At 44.0% G+C, this 26,215-nt stretch overlaps 1 protein-coding gene across 2 annotated transcripts in view; it reads right to left on the minus strand.

Moving 5' to 3' along the window:
* FOXRED2 (FAD dependent oxidoreductase domain containing 2) overlaps positions 1-25,932 on the minus strand; it is a 53,414-nt gene extending 27,482 nt beyond the window's left edge. Inside the window, exons 1-6 of one of the 2 annotated variants that reach the window (XM_040359694.1) lie at positions 25,689-25,932; positions 25,473-25,585; positions 13,751-14,245; positions 8,302-8,553; positions 7,400-7,681; positions 3,148-3,314 (exon numbers count right to left, since the gene is read on the minus strand). In XM_040359694.1, coding sequence (XP_040215628.1) covers positions 3,148-3,314; positions 7,400-7,681; positions 8,302-8,553; positions 13,751-14,245; positions 25,473-25,504 — 1,228 coding nt within the window. In that variant the 5' untranslated portion in view covers positions 25,505-25,585; positions 25,689-25,932. Of the gene's footprint in view, positions 1-3,147; positions 3,315-7,399; positions 7,682-8,301; positions 8,554-13,750; positions 14,246-22,375; positions 22,499-25,472; positions 25,586-25,688 lie in introns of those variants that run through there. The other variant, XM_040359695.1, reaches the window with a different exon arrangement.
* Positions 25,933-26,215: the final 283 nt, after the last annotated feature.

Raw genomic sequence — 26,215 nt, forward strand, 5'->3', positions numbered from 1 at the left:
GCAGAATGGGCATGCCAGCTGTCCCTGTCGGCCTCTAACTGGGTTAACAGCAGCCAGGCCACCACCGCAGAGGACATTTTGCAACTAATGCTCCTGGAGCAATTTTACAATCACATTCAGACGGACGTCAAGGATTGGGTGAGAGATCGCAGGCCCATGACTCTACCAGAGGCCGCGAAGTTGGCGGATGAATATGCGGATACTCGCAAGACAAACCAGGTCACACCACGGGTACAACCCCCACAACCAACGGCGCCCTCACACCCACCAGCCGCTAGATACCAACCGCCTAACAGACCGATGACATATAGCCCTCGCTACCCACGCCAGGAGGACAACGAACAACGCTGCTTCCGGTGCAAACAGTTGGGTCACTTCAAGCAGAATTGCCCCATGAATGACAACACCAGGTCAAATTGGTCTCAACCTGGGTACCGCCCACCAGCAGCAGCCCATTGTGTAGACTCAGCTTGGGATCCCCAGGAGCTGGGTCAGGAAGAACCATTGGGCACCCCTTACGAAGCCCTCATGGTACAATCTGTTATTACGGACAACAGGGAACACCATTGTCAGCTGGTCATGGGCGACAGCCATGAGCCGGAGGGGCCTTGGAGGGAGCTGGGCAGAAAGAGGCACCGCCAGCTACCCTCCAAGAAGAAGAGGTCCTGGAAGTCATATAACCAGCGGACCTGGGAGGAGAAGAAGCGACTGGAGGAGATGGAATCGCAGCGGGCGCCCCAGATGCGGGCCGAGATGTTCGCCAAGGGCCCACCGGTGGCCCCTTACACCACCACCCAGTTCCTGATGATGAAGGACCACGTGGAGAGCCTGCAGGACATGAGCAAGCAGGATCTGATCCGTGAGTACATAGAGCTGGAGGAGTGCATAAGCCGCATGGAGGAGGAGAACAACCACCTGAGGTCACAGCGGGCTGACCCCCCCAGGCTCCATGAACTGGAGATGGAGCTGGAGAAGCTCAAAGAGGAGAACCGGCGGCTGCGGAGGGAGCAGGGGGTGGCTGACCTTATGGGGCTCTGATTCCCCCCCCCCCCCCCCGACTCTGAGCACCAGTGCTACAGCATTTCAACAAATATAACTTTTTCTTTTTATGAATCTCCTGGGATTGTCACTTCAGAGCCATAACCTGCCCCCTCCCATAGCGGGACACCTAGACGGCGGCGCACAGACCCATTCGCTGTCTTCACACTGACTTCTGGTGACTTTGCAGATCGCACAAAGACTTGGGGACTGACCGGCGTGTGATCTGACGACCCGGTGACATACCTGAGTCTGAAGCAGTTGCCAAGGGAGGTCAGTCATGCCAAACGGAGTTAACCTCGGACTAAAAGCTCTGAACCCGTCAACCCTACTGGACCAGGGAAGGTCCAACCGGGTTTGCCGGAGCAGGGAGCAAAAGGGGGGCCATTGTGATACATTTGCCTATATGTCTCAGTTTACTGCTCCCTGCTAGCCATGGGTAGAGGTAGAAAGGAATTTCATGTGATTCATTCCTCTGACAGGTTATTGACGTGCTAATGTCCCCTCACTATTTCTAAAGGTTAATTGATCTATTGTGTTGTGTGAAGGAGAGCTGGGTTTAAGTGGCTTGTGTTAATTATTCTGATTGCTTCATTGTGGTAATTATCTCTCTATATGCGGGGTCGAGCGGTCTGGTTGATGTATTCAGTACAGCTAGTGCTCAGCGTCATTGATGTCATTGTCTAAAGAAAATGTGTTTTCAGCATCGGCCCCGTCGTGTCTACCTAGTCATCTGTATGGAAGCCCCAGTGTGAGGGGGGCAGAGATTTGTCATTGTAACAGTTTTGGAAATGACATATAAGCTGTGTGTGATATAACATTAAAGTCTGTGTTGTTCAAGCAGTAAGCTGGTCTCATGTGTGGCTTTCTGGGCGATTCCAGGGATATCCCTCCTCGTGGAATATTGGGGTGATTTTCGTTATGGGAAGAAGGAAACGTTGACGGGGATATCATACCGATACCGTCACACTTCCCCTCATTTCAGATCTTCCTCTCAAATCTACAGTGACTGCACTTCCAAGTGCACTTGTAATGCAAAGTGCATTTGCCTTTCGTAAATAACCCCCATACTGTCTTTGAAAAAAATGTGTAAATATTTTAAAACATGTTTTAACCACTAGCTGACCAGTCGCCGCAGTTTTACGGCGGCACGTCGGCTCGGCTGCGCAAAATCATGTAATCTTACGTCATTTCGCATTTCAGCCAATAGGGGCGTGCGCCCCTGGTGCCGACGCGCGTGCCCGGCGGGCGCGATTGCCGCCGGGCACCCTTGATCGCTCGTTACAGAGCGAGAACCGGGAGCTGTGTGTGTAAACACACAGCTCCCGGTCCTTTCAGGGGGAGAAATGACTGATCGCATGTTCATACAATGTATGAACAGCGATCTGTCATTTCCCCTAGTCAGTCCCCCCCCTTCAGTTAGAACACACACATGGAACATAATTAACCCCTTCCTCGCCCCCTAGTGTTAACCCCTTCCCTGCCAGTGACATTTTTACAGTAATCAATGCATTTTTATAGTACTGATCGCTATAAAAATGGCATATAAAAATGGCAATGGTCCCAAAAATGTGTCAAAAGTGTCCGGAGTGTCCACCATAATGTCGCAGTACTGATAAAAATCGCAGATCGCCGCCAATACTAGTAAAAAAAAAAAATATTAATAAAAATGCCATAAAACTATCCCCTATTTTGTAGACGCTATAACTTTTGTGCAAATCAATCAATAAACGCTTACGAAAAATATGTAGAAGAATACATATCGGCCTAAACGCTCTATTTTTGTTTATAGCGCAAAAAATACCACCAAAAGAAAGCTCTATTTGTGGGGAAAAAAAGGATGCCAATTTTGTTTGGGAGCCACGTCGTACGACCACGCAATTGTCAGCTAAAGCGACGCAGTGCCGAATCGCAAAAAGTGGCCCGGTCATTGACCAGCAAAATGGTCTGGGGCTGAAGTGATTAAAAAATGTAAAGTAAAGTCAACATTTTGTGATTTAACCTTCAGTGAATGTTTGTTGAATGTCACAGTCACTGCTTTATAAATATGTTTTTATATGTTTTAAGCGAAGAAAGCAGTAAAAGAAACAACAAAGCCAATTTGCTCACCAGTATAACGGAAACCATGGATAAACCCACCGGCTGATTTGCGAAAGTCAATGCCATGGCTAGCAGTACCCACCACAAACAAACCGTTAGTATGTCTCGCTTCATAGTTCACATTTAACAAGGGATATTTTTTCTTTAGGCCAAAACCAGACTTCAATCTAATAGACCTGGAGAACAGACACAACATCTTATAACAAACATAATATAACAAAAGTCTATAAACTACAAAGTATAAAAACAGACATACTAATAACTGAGAGCAATAATACATGCAGTAAATGGGCCTTCTGGCTACAATTAACACCAGGGACACTAACTGCATGGAGTATGTATGTTCTCTGTATGTCCTGTAACAGTTTGTAAAATTCGACAGAATATGTTTACATGATATAAATGAATAGCACAAATAAAATGTGATAAAATATATATAATTAAAGCGGGAGTTAACCCGAAAAAACTATTTTTAACATTAGATTGAGGCTCATTTTGTCTAGGGGAATCGGGTGTTTTTTTTTAAAATCGAAGCGGTACTTACCGTTTTAGAGATAGATCTTCTCCGCCGCTTCCGGGTATGGTCTTCGGGACTGGGCGTTCCTATTTGATTGACAGTCTTCCGAGAGGCTTCCGACGGTCGCATGCATCGCGTCACGAGTAGCCAAAAGAAGCCGAACGTCGGTGCGGCTCTATACGGCGCCTGCGCACCGACGTTCGGCTACTTTCGGAAAATCGTGACGCGCTGTATGCGACCGTCAGAAGCCTGTCGGAAGCCTGTCAATCAAATAGGAACGCCCAGTCCCGCAGCCCATACCCGGAAGCGGCGGAGAAGATCTATCTCTAAAACGGTAGGTACTGCTTCGATTTAAAAAAAAACACCCGATTCCCCTTCACAAAACGAGCCTCAATCTAATGTTAAAAATTGAGTTTTTGGGTGAACCTCCACTTTAAGCAAGTGAACGTACCTAGGCATTTAAACATTTTTTATTTTAACCCTTGCGCTGCCGTTCTTGCGTTGTTTTTTTTTGTACACATGTTTAAAAAATAATTTTAGGCCTGAAGATTACACAAAACTCCAAACATTATATAATTTCTGAAAGAAGACACCCTAGAAAATAAAATAGCGGTAGTTCCAATTTTTTACGTTGCATGATATTACTGCAAAGGTATTTCAGTAAAAAACACACCAACATGAATTTTAGGGCAAACAAGCACAATAAATGACCCAAATTTTAGGTAAAATATAAAAGACGAGGTTAAGCCGAGTAAACAGATACCCAACATGCTAAACCTTGATTTTTTTTCCGCCTGAGAAATGGTGTCAAACTTCAGTGCCCTATATTTTCTTAATTTGGGGGGGGGGGGGGGGGGGTTGTGGTTCAACAGAATGCTGGTTTTAAATGTTTAAAGTTTAACTGAATCCTTGTTTTGTATTACTCTAACGCAGGGCTTGACAAATTTGCTTGGAATCTAGGAGCCAGCTAAAAAAGTTAGGAGCCAGGAACGCGCCCCGTCCCGCCGAGCTCGTGCGAACGCATATGTGAGTAGCGCCCGCATATGAAAGCGGTGTTCAAACCACACATGTGAGGTATCACCGCGATTGGTAGAGCGAAAGCAATAATTCTAGACCTCCTCTGTAACTCAAAACATGCAACCTGTAGAATTGTTTAAACATTGCCTATGGAGATTTTAAAGGGTAAAAGTTTGTCGCCATTCCACGAGCGGACGCAATTTTGAAGCGTGACATGTTGGGTATCCATTTACTCGGTGTAACATTATCTTTCACAATATAAAAAAATTGGGCTAACTTTACGGCTGTCTTATTTTTTTGTTAAAAAAAGTGTATTTTTGCCCAAAAAAGTTTGCTTGTAAGACCGCTGCGCAATAACGGTGTGACAGAAAGTATTGCAACGACCGCCATTTTATTCTCTAGGGTGTTAGAATAAAAAATATATATAATGTTTGGGGGTTATAATTAGAGGGATGGAGATGGCAGTGAAAACAGACAGGGGAAGCTCCATTAGCATTGCTGGTTGTCTTTTCATACCAACGGTCACCACAAGATGGAGCCAGATCACAGAAGGAAGCATAGGCCTGAAGAAGTACCGGCTGGTGCTGAGACACAGGATACCCCAGCTGTGCCGCCCCAGGTCGCTAATTCTAGTCGCAATTGCGACCTGGCGCCCGGGGTTTGTCGAACCCTGCTCTAACGCATCCAGTCTGCATATACAGTAATAAATATAGGGCTCTTTTTACTTTATTTTTTGTTTAACTACTACATTTTTTAAATACTCTGTGTTGCCAGGGCATAGGAGAGTCTGACCGACACAGCACAAGTCCGACTCTCCAGGTCTGACATGCCTCCAGGAACACGGCTCTAATCAACAGCACATTCATTTCCTGAGCTGTACTATTACTTGGAAAACTATTTGACAAGGTATTTGAACCCTTTCTGCAGTACTGTAAACAAGCCCTTTATTACTGTATATGCAACCTGGCTGCATCACAGTAATAAATAACAATAATAATTGAACTTTAAAGCTTGTAAGTTATTGCACAAAAAATATGCAAATATAATAAGCTGTCTATGAATGTTTACCATTGCCAATCTACATCATACTATAGCAAAAAATAATTGTTTGCCTTTACAATACAATACAATGTGTAAAAATACATTAAAGTGGAGGTCCACCCTAAAAATAAAAAATAAATTAAAAAAAAAGGCCAAAAAGTCAAAAACAAAATAATTTTTTATACTTACCAGAAAAGGCTGTTACTAGGCAGATTGTCCTAATCTGCCTCTTCCTCATCCACGGTGAGGTTCTGTGTTCTCCTCCTCGAGTTGCCTCCTGGAAAATGGAGGCGCGCTGCTTTCTGGGACACACAGGACGGTGTGCCCATTTACAAAAAGCCACGCGACTCGCGCATGCGAAGTAGGAAACGGGCAGTGAAGCCGCGAGCCTTCACTGCCTGTTTCCCTTAGTGAGGATGGCGGTGCCAGGACCCCGGCCTGAGGGACGGATCATCCTCGGGCGGCCGACATTGCAGGCAAGCAGGCTTGTGTGGCAATTTTGTGTACTATTTTTTTCTTAAACGGAAATGGAAGTCCCCTTTAAAACATTTAGATATGAACTATATTTTCCTGGAACATGAAGTTATATAATGTGTGATTTCTTTGAATTTGCTTAAATTCAAAGAAATCACACATTATATAACTTCATTATTTCCGTTTAAGAAAAAAATTGTATACAAAATGGCCGCACAAGCAATTTTGTAATTGATTGATATTAAAAATGCTGGCACTTTCTAACTAGTGAAAAGCGCGTGTATGATATATTTAAATAATACACACATGGGGCCAGATCTACGTACCTCGGTGCATGTTTACGTCCGGCGTAGCGTATCTCAGATACACTACGCCGCCGTAACTTACAGCGTATTTGCCGTATCCACAAAGAAGTTACGGCGGCGTAGTGTAACTGTTTCGGGGTAAGGGCGCGCAATTCAAATCACTAAGTTGTGGGTGTGTTTTATGTTAATACGTCTTGACCCGACGTAAATGATGTTTTTTTTTAACGGGCGCATGCGCCGTCTGTGGGGGTATCCCAGTGCGCTTGCTCCAAATTAACCCGCAAACAAGCTAATGCTTTCGACGTGAACGTAATTCTACGCAAAGCCCTATTCGTGAACGTTTTACGCAAACTACGTAAAATTAGACGCTGGCCCGACGTCCATACTTTGGACATTGCGTACGCCTCATATAGCAGGGGTAACGTTACGCCGAAAAAAGCCTTACGGAAACGACGTAAAAAAATGCGCCGGCCGGACGTACGTTTGTGGATTGGCATATTCAGCTAATTTGCATACTCGACGCGGAAATCGATGGAAGCGCCACCTAGCTGCCAGCGTATATATGCACCTTAGATCCAACGGCGTACTAAGACGTACGCCAGTCGGATCTAGCCCAGCTTCAGGCGTATCTTGTTTTGTGGATACAAAACAAAGATACGCCGGAGCAACCTAGAAGTTACGCGGCATATCAATAGATACGCCAGCGTAACTGCTTCGTGGATCTGGCCCATAATGTTTTTCATATGCTGCTCTGTATCAATATTATTATTATACACGATTTATATAGCGCCAACAGTTTACACAGCACTTTACAGAGAGGGGACAGTACAGTTCAATACAGAAGGGACAGGAGGGCCCTGCCCATAGAGCTTACATTATATAAGGAGAAAAAATGATTCTTTATTACCTATCAAATATTGAGAAATCAAATCTCCATCCCAAGCAACGAATGACGCGGTCATATGGTTCTCGAGCTGCAAAGTTATCTAGATCATCCTTTGGAAGCACGGTAGGAGGATTCATTGTGTCATTATTTGTAGAGTTAATAGAATTTTTTAGATAATGCTTATGGGTGACGTAGAGTTTTCCAGACCCATCGCGGACTAAAGCCAGGTCAGATATATCGCCTTCTAAAAGCCCATCCAAGGACTTCAGCTGGTATGTGTCCAAAAGTCCATTGTTAATAGCTCTGCAGAAAGAAGCACAACAAGTCTTTTTGGAAGGTTCTGTTATCTATGACTGCCATGGAAAAAAGTTGTGACTTATTTCTGTACATTATTACACACAACAATTAGTAACAGTGTTCAATTCTTTACTTAAAGCGGGGGTTCACCCAAAAAAAATGTTTTAACATTACATTCAGCCGAGTTGTCAGAATGACAATCGGCTGTTTTTTTTTATTTTATCCCCGTACATACCGTATTTTCACCGGCGTTTCCGGCTATGTGTTCTGCAGGACTGAGCGTTCCTAATTGATTGACAGGCTTCCGACCGTTGCATACAGCGCGTTACGAGTTGCCGAAAGAAGCCGGACTGCGAGTCGGCTCTATACGGCGCCTGCGCACCGACGTTCGGCTTCTTTCGGCAACTCGTGACGCGCAGTATGCGACGGTCGGAAGCCTGTCAATCAATTAGGAACGCCCAGTCCCGCAGAAGACATACCCGGAAGCGGCGGTGAAAATACGGTATGTACGGGGATAAAATTTAAAAAAAAACAGCCGATTGTTATTCTGACAACTCGGCTGAATGTAATGTTAAAAATATTTTTTTTGGGTGAACCCCCGCTTTAATGACATTTAATTCACTCACCTTAAATCCCCCACATAGTGTGTAGACCAAGAAAGACGAACTCTTGAGCGTCCAAGCATATGTATAAAATTGGTATAGCCCAGGATATTGTCAGCTGTCTCAAATGCAGAGTTCCCACGCCCCAGAATAAGAACACTCTGTCCCGTAAAATTCTGAGGGTCTACAGACACAGTCTCATAAGCCTCTGTATATTCTGCACCAGGAAAGTTTACCACATTAGGCAGAGATAAGCCACTGGCCACCAACAAGACACTGAAACCAAGAATTATACATTTACTGACAAAATCAACAAAAAGTTAATTATTCACAAATACATATGCAAACAAGCAAATATGATTACGTGCATATCTTTATGTGAGCATAATACACCAGTGGGTATATATTAGCACTGGGAAATAAATCAGAATTTAATACAAGACAGTCACTGTGTTGTAATATATAGCAGTGACATCAGTAATACTGATGAGCTGAACATACCGGGGGGGGGGGGGGGGGGGGTTCAGTTCGAGCTGGGTTCAGCGAACATGGCAAAAGTTAGGGTGCCAATTCTGAACCCCAATAAAATTCAGTGGGAGTCAAATGTGAAACAACTGTTCTGACCCATTTCTAGCTTAAAGCGGGAGTTCACCTGCAAATTTTTTTTTAAGATTAGATGGATGCTCATTTTGTCTAGGGGAATCGGCTAGTTTTTTTAAAAACGAAGCAGTACTTACCGTTGTAGAGAGCGATCTTCTCCGCCGCTTCCGGGTATGGTCTTCGGGACTGGGCGTTCCTATTTGATTGACAGGCTTCCAACAGGCTTCCGACGGTCGCATCTATCGCGTCACGAGTAGCCGAAAGAAGCCGAACGTCGGTGCGGCTCTATACGGCGCCTGCGCACCGACGTTCGGCTACTTTCGGAAAATCGTGATAGATGCGACCGTCGGAAGCCTGTCGGAAGCCTGTCAATCAAGAAGGAACGCCCAGTCCCGCAGCCCATACCCGGAAGCGGCGGAGAAGATCGCTCTCTAAAACGGTAAGTACTGCTTTGTTTTTAAAAAAACTAGCCGATTCCCCTAGACAAAATGAGCATCAATCTAATCTTAAAAAAAAATTTGCGGGTGAACCTCCAGTTTAACAGACAGGGGACTGTCAAACTGCATGAGGTGCTGGGTACTGTCATGTGTAATATTTACCAAAGCAAAAATGTAAAAATTGTGTTTGGCTGAGGGAGGTGATTTTAGTAATGCTTAAAGTAAAACATTAAAAATACAAAACTTCATTAACCACTTCAATACCAGGCACTTTCTCCCCTTTCTGCCCAGGACAATTTTCAGCTTTCAGCGCTGTCACACTTTGCGCGGTATTGCCACAATGTAATCAAACAAAATATAATTTTCTTCCCACAAATAGAGCTTTCTTTTGGTGGTATTTGATCACCACTGGGGTTTTTATTTTTTGCTAAACAAACAAAAAAAGACCAACATTTTTGAAAAAAAAGTTTCTTTGTTTCTGTTATAAAATTGTGTTTTCTCCTTCATGGACGGGCACTGATGAGGCGGCACTGATAAGTTGGCACTGATGAGGAGGCACTGATATGTAGAATTGATGGGCACTGATATGTGGCACTGACAGGTGGCACTGATGGGCACTGACAGGCGGAACTGATGGGCACTGATAGGCTGCACTATTGGACACTAATAGATGGCACTGATGGGCCGCATTCATGATGAGGTACTGACAGGTGTTGCTGATTGGCACTGTGGTGGGTACTGATTGGCACTTTGATGGGCACTGACAGGTGTTTCTTTGATGGGGCACTGACTGGCAGCTGATGGGCAACGATTGCAGAAACCACCAATTTTTACTAGGAGTTGGTGAGTAGGGACCCAATAGGGGGAGCACAAGAGTCACTTTATTACTTCTGAATCAAGAGCGAGCACAAGTCACTTTGAATTTCTGCACCAGTCCATAGGACTTGTGTGATTTATTTTTGTATTGTTTTTTCTTCATCATCATTTTTAATATACATATGAACTCTTTCTATACCTTTGCCTATGCACTTTTTTTGATAGATTTTTTGCACAGTGCTTGATTGAGCAACACAGTCACTTTATGAGTGGTTATAAGTAGGGTTGTCCTGATACCACTTTTTTAGGACTGAGTACCGATACTTTTTTTCAAGTACTCGCCGATACCGAATACCGATACTTTTTTTAAATGTGTCCCCAAATGCAGCCATGTCCCCCACATATTACAGCCATGTCCCCCCACAGATGCAGCCATATCCCCCCACAGATGCACCCATGTCCCCCCATATGCAGCCATGTCCCCCCATATGCAGCCATGTCCCCCCATATGCAGCCATGTCCCCCCATATCCAGCAATGTCCCCCATATCCAGCAATGTCCCCCATATCCAGCAATGTCCCCCATATCCAGCAATGTCTCCCATACCCAGCAATGTCCCCCATATGCAGCAATGTCCCCCATATCCAGCAATGTCCCCCATATCCAGCAATGTCCCCCATATCCAGCAATGTCCCCCATATCCAGCAATGTCCCCCATATCCAGCAATGTCCCAATATCCAGCAATGTCCCCCATATCCAGCAATGTCCCCCATATCCAGCAATGTCCCAATATCCAGCAATGTCCCCCATATCCAGCAATGTCCCCCATATCCAGCAATGTCCCAATATCCAGCAATGTCCCAATATCCAGCAATGTCCCAATATCCAGCAATGTCCCCCATATCCAGCAATGTCCCCCATATCCAGCAATGTCCCCCATATCCAGCAATGTCCCCCATATCCAGCAATGTCCCCCATATCCAGCAATGTCCCAATATCCAGCAATGTCCCAATATCCAGCAATGTCCCCCATATCCAGCAATGTAGACAGGTATCTGCACCCCCCTCCCCCCTGAAAGGTGTCAAATGTGACACCGGAGGGGGGAGGGTTCCGATCAGCGGGACTCCACTTTAGGGTGGAGAACCGCTTTAAATGTGTGCCTAAGGGCCCTGTACAGAGCCCAACACATGGGCTCTGGGCTGTGATTGCAGGCTGCCGATCAGCAGGTTCCGCCCATTAATGAATGGCCACGACAATCACAGCGGGTGTCGGCGGGGGGGGGGGGCGCACTAAACCCAGAAGCAGGCAGCAATGTATGGGTACGTCACTTTGCCTATACAAGTAGCCTGTTCGTAGTACAATACAGACGGGCGGTCCGCAGGTGGTGACATTTCTGGCAAAATGACAGCTCCCTGCCAATTCATTCTGTTTGTAAACAAAGAAGCCAGGAATTCCATTCATTTATACTAGAACCTTATCCTGGAAGCAATGAATCTCAAAAAGACATGTCATATTAATAACACACTGATCAAAGCCTACATATCTACTTTTATATATTATTATTATTATTATTAATAATATTAATGAATTATAATTAACCACTTGACCACCGGGCCTATTTTGGCACTTCTCTCCTTCATGTAAAAATCTAAATTTTTTTGCTAAAAAATTCATCAGAACCCCCAAAAATTATATATTTTTTTAGCAGATATCCTAGGGAATAAAATGGCAGTCATTGCAACTTTTTTTCTTGCATGGTATTTGCGCAATAATTTTCCAAACACCTTTTTTTGGAAAAAAAAACGGTTTCATGAACTAAAAAATAACAAAACAGTAAAGTTAGCCCAATTTTTTTGTATAATGTGAAAGATGATGTTACGCAGAGTAAATAGATACCTAACATGTCACGCTTTAAAATTGCGCACACTCATGGAATGGCGCCAAACTTCGGTACTTCAAAATCGCCATAGGCGACGCTTTACATTTTTTTACAGGTTACTATTTTCGAGTTACAGAGGAGGTGTAGTGCTAGAATTGTTGCACACGCTCTAACGCACGCGACAATACCTCATATGTGGGGTTTAAACGCCGTTTACATATGTGGGCGGGACTTGCATGCGTGTTCGCTTCTGCGCGCGAACTACCGGGGATAGGGGCGTTAAAAAAAATTATATTTTTCATTTTACTTAATTTTTTTATTTTTACACTTTTATTTTTTTTTGATCACTTTTATTCCTATTACAAGGAATGTAAACATCCCTTGTAATAGGAATCAGTGTGACAGGTCCTCTTTATGGAGAGATGTGGGGTCAATAAGACCCCACATCTCTCCTCCAGGCTTACAAGCATGAAATCGGTGAAAAAACATTCACCGATCTCACAGCGACAGCCGCGATTGCGGCTTTGTTTACTTCCGGGTACCGGGCGTGACGGTCATAACGTAGCACCCGGGCCTCCGACAGTCATAGAGATGACTGGTGACCATCTGGTCACCAGTCACCTCTATGCTTCCCCAGCCAGCGCCGGCCGATTCGCTCTCCGGGCCCCCGATGGCACGGGAGAGCCCGGAGAAGCACCGGATGGCGGCGGGAGGGGGGGGGACGTCCCCACCCGCTGCCTATAAGAACGATCAAGCGGCAGAACTGCCGCTTTGATTGTTCTTATTGTGCACAGCAGGGCTCGACAAATCCCGGTCGCCATGGCGACTAGAAATAGTGTCCTGGCGACTTGGCTTGGAAGGTGGGCAAAAAAAATAAAAAAAAATTGTGAGCTGGTGCCATCTGGTGGTGAGCCGTTGGTATTACAAGTTATTAACACCAGATGTGAGCTGGCGTTATCTGGTGGTGGCCGTTGGCATTACAAGTTAAGCATTACAAGTTTCACTGCCATCTTCTTTCCTCTAATTAGAACCCCCAAACATTATATATATTTTTTATCCTAACACCCTAGAGAATAAAATGGCGATCGTTGCAATACTTTCTGTCACGCCGTATTTGCGCAGCGGTCTTACAACCGCCCTTTTTGGGGAAAAAAAACAGTAAAGTTATCCCCATTTTTTTTAATAATATGAAAGATAATGTTACGCCAAGTAAATTCATACCCAACATGTCACGCTTCAAAATTGCGTCCGCTCGTGGAATGCCGACAAACTTTTACCCTTTAAAATCTTCATAGGCGACGTTTAAAAAAATCTACAGGTTGCATGTTTTGAGTTACAGAGAAGGTCTAGGGCTAGAATTATTTCTCTCGCTCTACCAATGGCGGCGATACCTCACATGTGGTTTGAATACCATATGCGGGCGCTGCTCACGTATGTGTTCGCTTCTGCGCGCTAGCTCGTCGGGACGGGGTGCGTTTTCTGGTTCCTAACTTTTTTAGCTGGCTCCTAGATTCCAAGCATATTTGTCAAACCCTGGTGCACAGAATCGCCGGCTGAAGATGGTGATATCTGAATGATGCCTGTAGCTGCAGGCATCATTCAGATATCACCGCACAAACAGAGGACGTATTTTCTCGTACTGCGGTGGGCAAGTGGTTAAAATACTGATATATCAGAGCATATAAGAGTTATATTATTTCAATCATTTGACTTTCTAGGCTATATTTGTTTTAGCTTACTTGCACTCATGTTGTTGTCCTGTTTGATCCATAAGTAGAAATCGATGTCCATTCCATGCTTCTGGCTTGGTTTCTATCCTGATGTTTTTGATATCTGTCCCATAACGCACATTGATTCCAATACTGAAATTTTGTAAATACCTCACCATATCATCCGCATGCGGAAAGAAATCATGTGAATAATGCCCAAAAAGCAACTGTTTATCTTTGCTTAGCAGAGAATTCCAGTCATGACGAAGATTAAATTCTTTGTTTTTCCGGCCAGTGAATTGTTTGTTTATGCTGATTAATTTACGGTGCCTTGGAAGATTAAAAAAGAAGCTACCAGGTTTATGGTTCCTTTCAAAGACAACATAATCCCTCCCAGAATCTTCAAGAAACTTTGCAATCTGAAGCCCTCCAGGACCAGCTCCAAGGACACAGTAATCATAGGAGTGTAGCTTTGAGAAGACCGATGGAAGGCCTACAAGAAATATCATCTGCACAACCTGCATTCTGCACAATAAAAAATGTAAAGTTACAGCACACAAATAATAGTTGGAAAAATCTTGAAACATGAATATTAATTTCAGTGAGAAAACAGCAATTGATATGCACCATGATACCTCTTATGTCATGCACCATTTATGCATTAAAGGGGTTGTAAAGTTTGTTTTTATTTTCTAAATAGGTTCCTTTAGAGTCGGTTTACACTAGGGCGACACGACTTCCAGCGCGACTTTCAGAGGCGACTCCGACACGACTTGAACATGAACCACAGGGCGATCTGGGCCGATTTACAACACAACTTGAAGTCGTCTCCAGGACAGGAGACTTTCCAGTGGCCAATCAAACAACAATCAGCTCTAGGGGAGGGAGGGGGAGGGAGAGGTTTGCCTGAGAAATGTATGTTATCTTCCTGGAAAGTAGCTTCAGTTAAGACAGTGATCCGACTTCTGAGGCGACTTCCATTGAAATCAATGGGTACAAATCGCCTACAAGTCAGATTGAAGTAGTACAGGAACTTCTTTTGAAGTTGGAGCGACTCGAGTCGTGTGTATTAACACCGCTCCCATTCACTTGCATTGTTTTTCTCGACTTGGGACGACTTGAGGCGACTTCAAGTCGGATCCCAAGTCGCCCCAGTGTGAACCGGCTCTTAAGCTAGTGCATTGTTGGTTCACTTACCTTTTATTCTATTTCCCTTCTAAATGTTTTTTGTATTTGTCTGAATTTCTCACTTCCTGTTCCTCCTCAGTAAGCTGTTCTGGCTGACTAACCCCCAGCCAGATGATGGGGGCAAGCTTACTGAGGAGAAACAGGAAGTGAGAAATTCAGACAAAGAAAAAAAAACATTTAGAAGGGAAATCAAAAGAAAAGGTAAGTGAACCAGCAATGCACTAGCTTAAAGGAACCTATTTAGAAAATAAAAAACAAACCTTTACAGTCAAAAGGAAAAACAGAAAAATCAGCACAAGGGATGCAACTTACAGTCAGTAGGCTGATGCCTCTTCTGTTAGCAGAAATCCTCCTCCATCCATTAGCCTGCCATGATCTTCAAGAGTGATGGGGGTTAATAAAAGGGTCTGTAACAGGCTCTCTATGAAAGATCTATTCTATGAATGAAACAGGATCTTTGAATGGAGGGGGCAGACCCTTTAATCATCTGCTGTCATCCATTCATAGATCCTGTTTCATCCATAGGAGCTGTAGTATGTAAAATTTGAACAGAGCAGCTAAACAGAAAGGGCACTCGTCTGGCTCTCCTGATGAGTGCCTGTGAGGCCCCGTACACACGGTCGGACAAAAATGATGAGAATGGTCCGACGAACCGTTTTCATCGGTTCACCGCTGAAGTGGCCTGATGGTCTGATGTGTGTACACACCATCAGTTCAAAAACCGATCGGGTCAGAACGCGGTGACGTAAAACACACGACGTGCTGAAAAAAAATAAGTTCAATGCTTCCAAGCATGCGTCGACTTGATTCTCAGCATCCGCGGGTTTTGAACCGATGATTTTCTGTGCTAACCATCGGTTTGGTCCGATCGGGCAGCGGTCCATCGGTTCGGTTTTGAAGCATGTTTTAAAATTTTGGACCAAAGGAAAACAGACCGATGGCCTATACACACGGTCGGTTTGGTCCGATGAAACTGAACTTCGGTTCATTCTCATCGGTTCGGTCCGACCGTGTGTACGGGGCCTGACAGTTCCCACAGTTCTAATAACCCCCGCCACACTGGAAGATTATGACAGTTGGGGTGAGGGAGGTAATGGATAGGGGAGGATTTCTGTACACAGAAGAGACATCGGCACAAGGGATACATACTACTGACTGGAAGTAATGTTCCTTGTGATAATTTTTTTTTTGGGCTACATTTAGTCTTTAAAGTGGTTGTAAACCTGTACATATACCCAGTGAAATGACTGACCTCGAGTAATACACAGAGATGAAACAAATCCTCCTACATACGTTGTATGTGTCTATCTGCAGTCTTCTCTTTTCTACATCTGTTGAAAGTGCAGAATTTAAACAGCTTGTCTGAGAGTTCAGAAAAAAGGGGACGGGAGCTGAAATTACACTCTGCAGAGCTCAGTGAGGAGAACACTGAGAGCTTACTGGAGAGAAGAGACATGCCCCCCCCCCCACCCCCTTACACACCGCTGTCAATCTACTCGAGATCCCTCCACTGTCACCATTTTTCTTTTGGTGTAAAGAAAACTGGTCAGAAGTGATTCATGCTGATAGCAGAGGAATGAAGCAGCATAGAGAAATGAGACTGGGGGGTTTATTTACTAAACGTAAATCCACTTTGCACTACAAGTGCACTTGGAAGTGCAGTCGCTGTAGATCCGAGGGGGACATGCAAGGAAAATAAAAAACAGCATTTTTGCTTGTACATGATTGGATGATAAAATCAGCAGAGCTTCCCTCGTTTCAGATCTTCCCCTCAGATTTACAGCGTGCACTTGTTGTGCAAAGTGGATTTGTCTTTAGCAAATCAACCCCTTAAAAGGGGTTGTAAAGGTTCAATTTTTTTTTAAAACAAACATGTCATACTTACCTCCACTGTGCAGTTCATTCTGCACAGAGTGGCACCTGATCCTGCTGTTCTGGGGTCCCACGGTGGCTGTCTCGGCTCCTCCCCGCTAAAGCTAACCCCCTTTGGGAAGCTCTTACCCGAGGGTGTTAGCTTGCGAGCAAGCTCCCGTGTCATACAGGTGGCGTCCATAGACACTGAGTGTATGACTCGGTCCCGCCCCCCCGGCGGCCGCAACATTGGATGTGATTGACAGCAGCGGGAGCCAATGGCTGCGCTACTATCAATCTATCCAATCAATGGCCAGACTCAGTGAAGAAGAGGTCACCGGGGGACGCGCACAGCATGTGAACGGGCTCAGGTAAGTAAAACGAGGGGGGGGCGGGGGGGCCCGTGACAGCGAGGTGTTTTTTCACCTTAATGCATAGGATGCATTAAGGTGAAAAAATACGAACTTTTACAACCTCTTTAACCACTTAAGCCCCGGACCTTTAGGCAGCTAAATGCCCAGGCCAGGTTTTGCGATTCGGCACTGCGTCGCTTTAACAGACAATTGCGCGGTCGTGCGACGTGGCTCCCAAACAAAATTGGCGTCCTTTTTTCCCCACAAATAGAGCTTTCTTTTGGTGGTATTTGATCACCTCTGCGGTTTTTATTTTTTGCGCTATAAACAAAAATAGAGCGACAATTTTGAAAAAAATTCAATATTTTTTACTTTTTGCTATAATAAATATCCCCCAAAAACATATATAAAAAAAATAATTTCCCTCAGTTTAGGCCGATACGTATTCTTCTACCTATTTTTGGTAAAAAAAATCGCAATAAGCGTTTATCGATTGGTTTGCGCAAAATTTATAGCGTTTACAAAATAGGGGATATTTTTATAATTTTTTTTTTTTTACTACTAATTTTTTTCGTGACTGCGACATTATGGCGGACACTTCGGACAATTTTGACACATTTTTGGGACCATTGTCATTTTCACAGCAAAAAATGCATTTAAATTGCATTCTTTATTGTGAAAATGACAGTTGCAGTTTGGGAGTTAACCACAGGGGGCGCTGAACGTGTTAGGCTTCACCTAGTGTGTGTTTACAACAGTAGGGGGGTGTGGCTGTAGGTCTGATGTCATCGATTGTGTCTCCCCTATAAAGGGGATGACACGATCGATACGCCGCCACAGTGAAGCACGGGGAAGCCGTGTTTACATACGGCTCTCCCCGTTCTTCAGCTCCGGGGAGCGATCGCGACGGAGCGGCTATAAACGAATAGCCGCGCCGTCGTCCCGGATCACTCCCCGAGGTAAGCCGCCCGCAGCGGGGGGGGTCCCGATCGGACCCCCGACCCGCGGAAAGGCAAGGACGTATATATACGCCCATCTGCCTGTCCGTGCCATTTTGCGGACGTAAATAGTCGTGCGGCGGGCGTTAAGTGGTTAATGCTCTTAATTGAGACATGTAAACACTATAGAAGCATGTGCTTTGTTCATATCTCATGTCTGAGGTTTACAACCACTTTAAAACACACACAAAAGCATGTAGGAATACACCTAGTCTTTGTAAGAAAAAAAAATGTCTGTATTTTTTATGATTTATCAGAACAAACAGCCAGTTATCCTTTATGTTATACTTAAAGTGATTGTATACCCCTAACGCGGAAGTTGTACCTAGAGGTAAGACTATAATAAGGCTTACCTCTAGGTACTCTAAATATCTCCTAAATGTGCGCCATTTAACCCCCTTAGCGGTAAACCCGAGCGTGACTCGGGGTGGATTTTTTATGCTAAGAACGGTATCCTCGAGTCACGCTCGGGCTGGATGTGCAGAGTGTGCAGCGGCGCGGCTTACCTTTCGCAGCATCCACAGACAAGTTACTCACCTTGTCCCTGGATCCTGCGATGCCTCCCCGCTGTGTGAGCGAGCGTGTCCTCCTCGCTCGATTCACAGTCTCCCTGTGTGCCGCCGATCTCTGTTCCCTGCGACGTTACGACGCACGGGGGTGGAAAACGGCGCCAAATTCAAAAAAGTAAACAAACACAATACATACAGTATACTGTAATCTTATAGATTACAGTACTGTATGTAAAAAATACACACCCCCCTTGTCCCTAGTGGTCTGCCCAGTGCCCTACATGTTCTTTTATATAATAAAAACTGTTCTTTCTGCCTGAAAACTGTAGATTGTCCAAAAGTGTCCCTTTATGTCAAAAATGGTTTTAGATCAGCTAGAAAACAGCGATAATAAATTATAATCACTTGCAGAATTGTGCGATAGTGATTTGTGGGGAAATTCGTCATAAAAAAATAAAAGTAATGACAGCGACAATTCTGCAACTGAGCAAATTTCAGTGATTTTGAGTTGATTACATTATTGAATAATTTTTATTATAATTATATTATTATTTGTTATAATTATTTATAATTATTTATTATATTATAATTTATAGTTTTGTTTTTAAAAAAGTTTCATACCCGGGATGCCTACTAGACTCTTGTTTGGTCAGATTTAAGTGAGTTATTCCTAAGAATTACAGGCCTACAGTATAAAACGCCAAATTTCCTTGCAAATAATGGTACCGCTTTCAGCACCTAAAATCGGAAATAATCATACCGCCAGGGAGGTTAAAGCGGTTGTAAACCGCATATATAATTTTTTTTTTTTTTTTTACCTGCAAGGCAAAATGCATAATCAGCTAGTATGCACCGCATAATAGCTGATTATGAAATACTTACCTCAAAACGAGGTGAACAACACTTACCTGGTTCACGCCGAGCGAGATGTCATCTTGCTCCGGCGTGTCTTCCGGGTATCGCCGCTCCAGCGCTGTGATTGGCTGGAGCGGCGCCGCTCCAGCGCTGTGATTGGCTGGAGCGGCGATGACGTCACTCCCGCGCATGCGCGCGGGAGATTTAAAATCGGCAAGGTCCGGCGGCTGCCGGATCTTCCGCCGTGGATCCCCCCTGCGCATGCGCCGCCCGCATTGCGAGGGGAATATCTCCTAAACCGTACAGGTTTAGGAGATATTCTTTTTACCTACAGGTAAGTCTTGTTATAGGCTTACCTGTAGGTAAAAGTGCAAATTTAAGGTTTACAACCGCTTTAAGAGATATTTACCTTGTAGTGCGCCGATGATGTCATCAGCGCATGCACTGTCATGAAAGGGCCCTCCGTGCCGTTTGTTCACTAGCAAGTCCTGTGACTGACGGCTCCCGCATGCATGCGCGGGAGTGACGTCAGGCGACTCTGGCCAGTCACAGAGCCGGAGTCTGCGACCTCGGGAAGAATTGGGGTGAAGATGGATGCGGCAACACCAGCGGGGCTTCGATTGCAGGTAAGTGGCACATAATGAGCTGTTATGCGATGTATAGTAGCCCATTATGCTTTTACTTTGCAGGGGAAAAAAGAGGAAGTAAAACCCATCAGGGTTTACTTCTTCTTTAAGACATTCAGGATCTGTTCAGTACAGTAGTATTTATAATATGCCTGGATCAAAAATGTTGCCATGCAACTCTACAACCTTTTTCTGATGACATGGATATCAGCATATAACACAAAGAGGCAGATTTACTAAAGGAAAACAGGCTGCTCACTTTGCAAGGGAATTTTCCTTTAGCTTAGTGAATGTGGTCAAAATTGACTTTGCCAAGAGTAACCAATAACGTGCAAGGAAAACAAAAAACAGTATTTTTTGCTTGAGCATGATTGAATGATGGAAGTCAGCACAGCTTCATCTTATTCATTAAGCTAAGAGAAAATTCCCAAAGTGACCAGCCTATTTACCTTTAGTAAATAAACCCCATACTGCCTACAGTTGATGGGTGAATGTTCCCCTTTAGACATCTGACCTTATTTAAAATGTGGTATTTTTCACCCTAATCCCCTGTACACACGATCGTATTTCCCGTTGAAAAACCTTGGATGTTTTTTCCGACGGAATTCTGCTCAAGCTTGCCTTGCATACACACGGTCACACAAAAGTTCTCTGAACTTTCGACGGTCAAGAACACAGTGATGTACAACACAACAACGAGCCGAGAAAATTAAGTTCAATGCTTCTGAGCATGCGTCGAATTGTTTCAGAGCATGCGTCTGAATTTTGCGCGTCGGAATTGCTACAGACGATCGGATTTTCCGATATTCCGATTTGAGAACCAGCTCTCGTTCTTTTGCTGGCGGAAATTCCGCCAGCAAAAGTCCGATGGAGCCTACACACGGTACTGTTTTATGAAACAGAGCGCTACTATTTTTTTCACTAAAGATTCACTATGTACGGGGCATTACGTCTGCCTGTTCTGTCCCCAATGCACATTATCCGGTGTGCAGCTCAACAATGCGCTAAACCCTCCTATCCACCAAGAAATCACACTATATAAACTAATTTTTTATTTTTTTATTTTTTTTTAAAGAATACAGTGAGAATGCCTTACCAGGTACGTGAACTTGCGCTAAAGGGCCGTCCTGTCGCAGTATATATACGTGGGGCGATCCTTAAGTGGTTAAATAAGGTTCACATGGTATGCAAGTGATTAAATGCTGTTGCTGTTGGATGTGCCGATTTAGATCCACATATAAGGGAAGGGGCAACGTTTCTTTTTTTCTGGTCACAGAGTATAAAATGACTGTACAGCTGTATAAAGAAATATGTATCCCTTACATCTAATATATACATATGGAGGAGATCTATGGAGGAGATCTATTTTTGCCTGGCAATCTATTGTTGCTGGTGGAGGATCTTCAGTTATTAGGGGGGTCAATTGTTGCTGGAAGGGATCTACTGTTTAGGGATGGGTCTACTGTCGCTGGCTGCTGGAGAGTCTGTTGTTGCTGCTGGGGGTCTATTGTTGCTGGCTGCAGAGAATTTATTTTATTGCTTTTCTTGTTATCATTACTAAATTCCATACACATTACTTGGAACTACAAAATTATACTTGGCTCTGTATTCTCTAAAAGGGCCCATACTGGTCGATGGGTAGGGGGTGGAACCAAGGGTCGGTGCTCAGAAGTGGGTGGGGGGAACCAAGGGTCAGTTCTCAGAGGTGGGTGGGGGGACACCAAGGGTCAGTGCTCGGAGGTGGGTAGGGGCGGAACCAAGGGTCAATGTTTGGAGGTGGGTAGGGGCGGAACCAAGGGTCAGTGCTCGGAGGTGGGTAGGGGCGGAACCAAGGGTCAGTGCTCGGAGGTGGGTGGGGGGACACCAAGGGTCAGTGCTCGGAGAAGGGTAGGGGCGGAACCAAGGGTCAGTGTTTGGAGGTGGGTAGGGGCGGAACCAAGGGTCAGTGCTCGGAGGTGGGTAGTGGCGGAACCAAGGGTCAGTGTTTGGAGGTGGGTAGGGGCGGAACCAAGGGTCAGTGCTCGGAGGTGGGTAGGGGTGGAACCAAGGGTCAGTGTTTGGAGGTGGGTAGGGGCGGAACCAAGGGTCAGTAATCGGAGGTGGGTAGGGGCGCAACCAAGGGTCAGTAATCGGAGGTGGGTAGGGGACAGAGACACGAAGGGGGAGTTCCTACACCTATTCTTTGAGAAAAAAAAGCACTGCATGTATGCATACACACATACTGTATATCCTCCTTTACAATGTCACCTATCATCACATTTCATAAGTCACTTACCTGCAAAGAAAGACACCTTGAAACTAACCAGTATGATGTAACACAATACATATCACTATGGTCGGAGCTTGTCATCCATAAACGCTAGGGACTTGGCAATAGGCTCACGGTGATAAGAAATCCCTTAGATGAGACAAAAAATGAAATCAAAGGTTCCTATGGTGAATCCCAATAGGTAAATCTCAATGCCAAGGCACCTTAGAAATGCACTGAGATGAGTAAATCCATTTTTTATGTTCTATAAAGTATGTGAGATATTGGATAGTTGGTGGGGGGCCCTGATATCAAACAACAAAGGTACTTCCCCCCAAATATATACTATCAGCAAAATAATGAGTTCCTACCTTTCCAGAAAACTGGAATAAAGCAGGGATTTGGGATTTAAATGTGCCACTAGAAACAAACGATGTAAAGATGAAAAAAATGTACATTAAAAACATCACATAATAAAAAAACACCTATAGATCAGTTACCGTCCACCTGGGTCAAGATACATCTACATTTACAGACATTTGTATCGGTTTCTGTAAATTTAGATGTATTTGTACCGTGACCCAGGTGGACGGTGGCTGATCTATAGGTTTTTTTATTATGTGATGTTTTTAATACAAAATTGATTGATTAATTGATTTTGATTTTTAAATGTTTTGTTTCTAGTGGCAAATTTAAATCCCCACTCCCTGCCTTAGACCAGTTCTCTGGAAAAGTAGGAACTCGTTATTTTGCTGACAGTATGTGAGATATTGCTCTTCTCTGCTGCAAGACAAAACAAGAGCAGCTGACCGTTCTTTTCTGGGCGTTGTATAGGTACTTTTATCGCTACTCATATCAGTACTCATATCAGTACTCCTATCAGTACTTATATTAGTACTCCTATCAGTACTCCTATCGCTACTCATATCAGTACTCCTATCGCTACCCATATCAGTACTCCTATCGCTACTCATATCAGTACTCCTATCGCTACTCATATCAGTACTCCTATCGCTACTCATATCAGTACTCCTATCAATACTCCTATTGCTACTCATATCAGTACTCCTATCAATACTCCTATTGCTACTCATATCAGTACTCCTATCAATACTCCTATCGCTACTCATATCAGTACTCCTATCAGTAACTCCTATCGCTACTCATATCAGTACTCATATCAGTACTCATATCAGTACTCATATCAGTACTCCTATCAGTACTCCTATCAGTACTCCTATCGCTACTCATATCAGTACTCCTATCGCTACTCATATCAGTACTCCTATCGCTACTCATATCAGTACTCCTATCGCTACTCATATCAGTACTCATATCAGTACTCCTATCGCTACCGATATCAGTACTCATATCAGTACTCCTATCGCTACCCATATCAGTACTCATATCAGTACTCCTATTGCTACTCATACCAGTACTCCTATCGCTACCCATATCAGTACTCCTATCAGTACTCCTATCGCTACCGATATCAGTACTCATATCAGTACTCATATCAGTACTCCTATTGCTACTCATACCAGTACTCCTATCGCTACTCATATCAGTACTCCTATAGCTACTCATCAGTACTCCTATCGCTACTCATATCAGTACTCCTATCGCTACTCATATCAGTACTCCTATAGCTACTCATATCAGTACTCCTATCGCTACTCATATCAGTACTCCTATCGCTACCGATATCAGTACTCATATCAGTACTCCTATCGCTACCCATATCAGTACTCATATCAGTACTCATATCAGTACTCCTATTGCTACTCATACCAGTACTCCTATCGCTACCCATATCAGTACTCCTATCAGTACTCATATCGCTACCGATATCAGTACTCATATCAGTACTCCTATTGCTACTCATACCAGTACTCCTATCGCTACGCATATCAGTACTCCTATTGCTACTCATATGAGTACTCCTATTGCTACTCATATGAGTACTCCTATCGCTACTCATATCAGTACTCCTATAGCTACTCATATCAGTACTCCTATCGCTACTCATATCAGTACTTCTATCGCTACTCATATCAGTACTCCTATCGCTACTCATATGAGTACTCCTATCGCTACTCATATCAGTACTCCTATCGCTATTCATATCAGTACTCATATCAGTACTCCTATCACTACTCATATCAGTACTCATATCAGTACTCCTATCGCTACTCATATCAGTACTCATATCAGTACTCCTATCGCTACCCATATCAGTACTCCTATCGCTACCGATATCAGTACTCATATCAGTACTCCTATCGCTACCCATATCAGTACTCATATCAGTACTCATATCAGTACTCCTATTGCTACTCATACCAGTACTCCTATCGCTACCCATATCAGTACTCCTATCAGTACTCATATCGCTACCGATATCAGTACTCATATCAGTACTCCTATTGCTACTCATACCAGTACTCCTATCGCTACGCATATCAGTACTCCTATTGCTACTCATATCAGTACTCCTATTGCTACTCATATCAGTACTCCTATCGCTACTAATATCAGTACTCATATCAGTACTCCTATCGCTACTCATATCAGTACTCCTATCGCTACTAATATCAGTACTCATATCAGTACTCCTATCGCTACTCATATCAGTACTCATATTGCTACTCATATCGCTACTCCTACCGCTACTCATATCAGTACTCCTATCGCTACTCATATCAGTACTCCTATCGCTACTCATATCAGTACTCCTATTGCTACTCATATCAGTACTCCTATCGCTACTCATATCAGTACTCCTATTGCTACTCCTCTCGCTACTCCTATCAGTACTCCTCTCGCTACTCCTATCAGTACTCCTCTCGCTACTCCTATCAGTACTCATATCGCTACTCCTATCAGTACTCATATCGCTACTCATAGCAGTACTTATATTGGTACTTATATCAGTACTCATATCGCTATTCATAGCACTACTCATATTAGTACTCATATTGCTATTCATATTAACACTCATATCGCTGCTAATAAACAGATCTGTTAGAAGTTACCGGACATCTACACAGTCTTGAGTACTTTCCGAAGTTCAGTTTTAATACGAAACAAATGTCAATATTTTTGTTGCTCTGTTGCTACTCACCTCTCATACATAACCTCAGATAAAGTGATCATTCATCGCAGTTCCAACCTTAAAACACCAAGCAAGGAATAAGCCCCTCATATGACAGCAGAATGTGGGATCTGGGAGAGTTTCTAGAGAAGAACAAATGAAATGAGACAAATCAGTTCCATTCCAATATCAGAATCTCTCTGTGACAAATTCTCCTGTAACAGATGACAGAGGAGATGTAATTACCTGATCACTGCCTGTCACATCATCTGAGGATACATCCTGCAGCCTCCCCACTGACAGCTCTCCTGGAGGACAGATCCTGGTCATCACAGATCACCACTGAACTCCTACACCTCACCTACATCAGCAGACAATGATCAGATAAATCCGCACAATACAGAAATCGGTGTCCTGTCCCTTTATTATGATCTGCCTTCATCGCTCCATTCATTTCCGTACAGCAAATCTCTATCCAATGTGAGGATGGACTGATGTCACGTGTTGTTCTGCTTTCAAGGCACAGCTATTCAGACGGCTAACAGCGACTCCTACTGGCCGCCTGTATAAAGTGGTTTTCTATCGTTCACCTCCATGCTGTGCAGCTAATAGACACACGTTGGTTATTGTAGAGATCAGGGCTTCCTTATACAGCACCGCTACTCCAATGATGATCAATGTAGTAGCATCCTGCATGAAAAAATCCTCATCATAAGCTGTCTGTAGTAATAATACAATCATGTATCAAGCAGTGGCGGTCGCTCATACAGGCC

The sequence above is a fragment of the Rana temporaria genome, chromosome 7 (genome assembly GCF_905171775.1).
Source record: "Rana temporaria chromosome 7, aRanTem1.1, whole genome shotgun sequence".
Taxonomy (NCBI): Eukaryota; Metazoa; Chordata; class Amphibia; order Anura; family Ranidae; genus Rana; species Rana temporaria.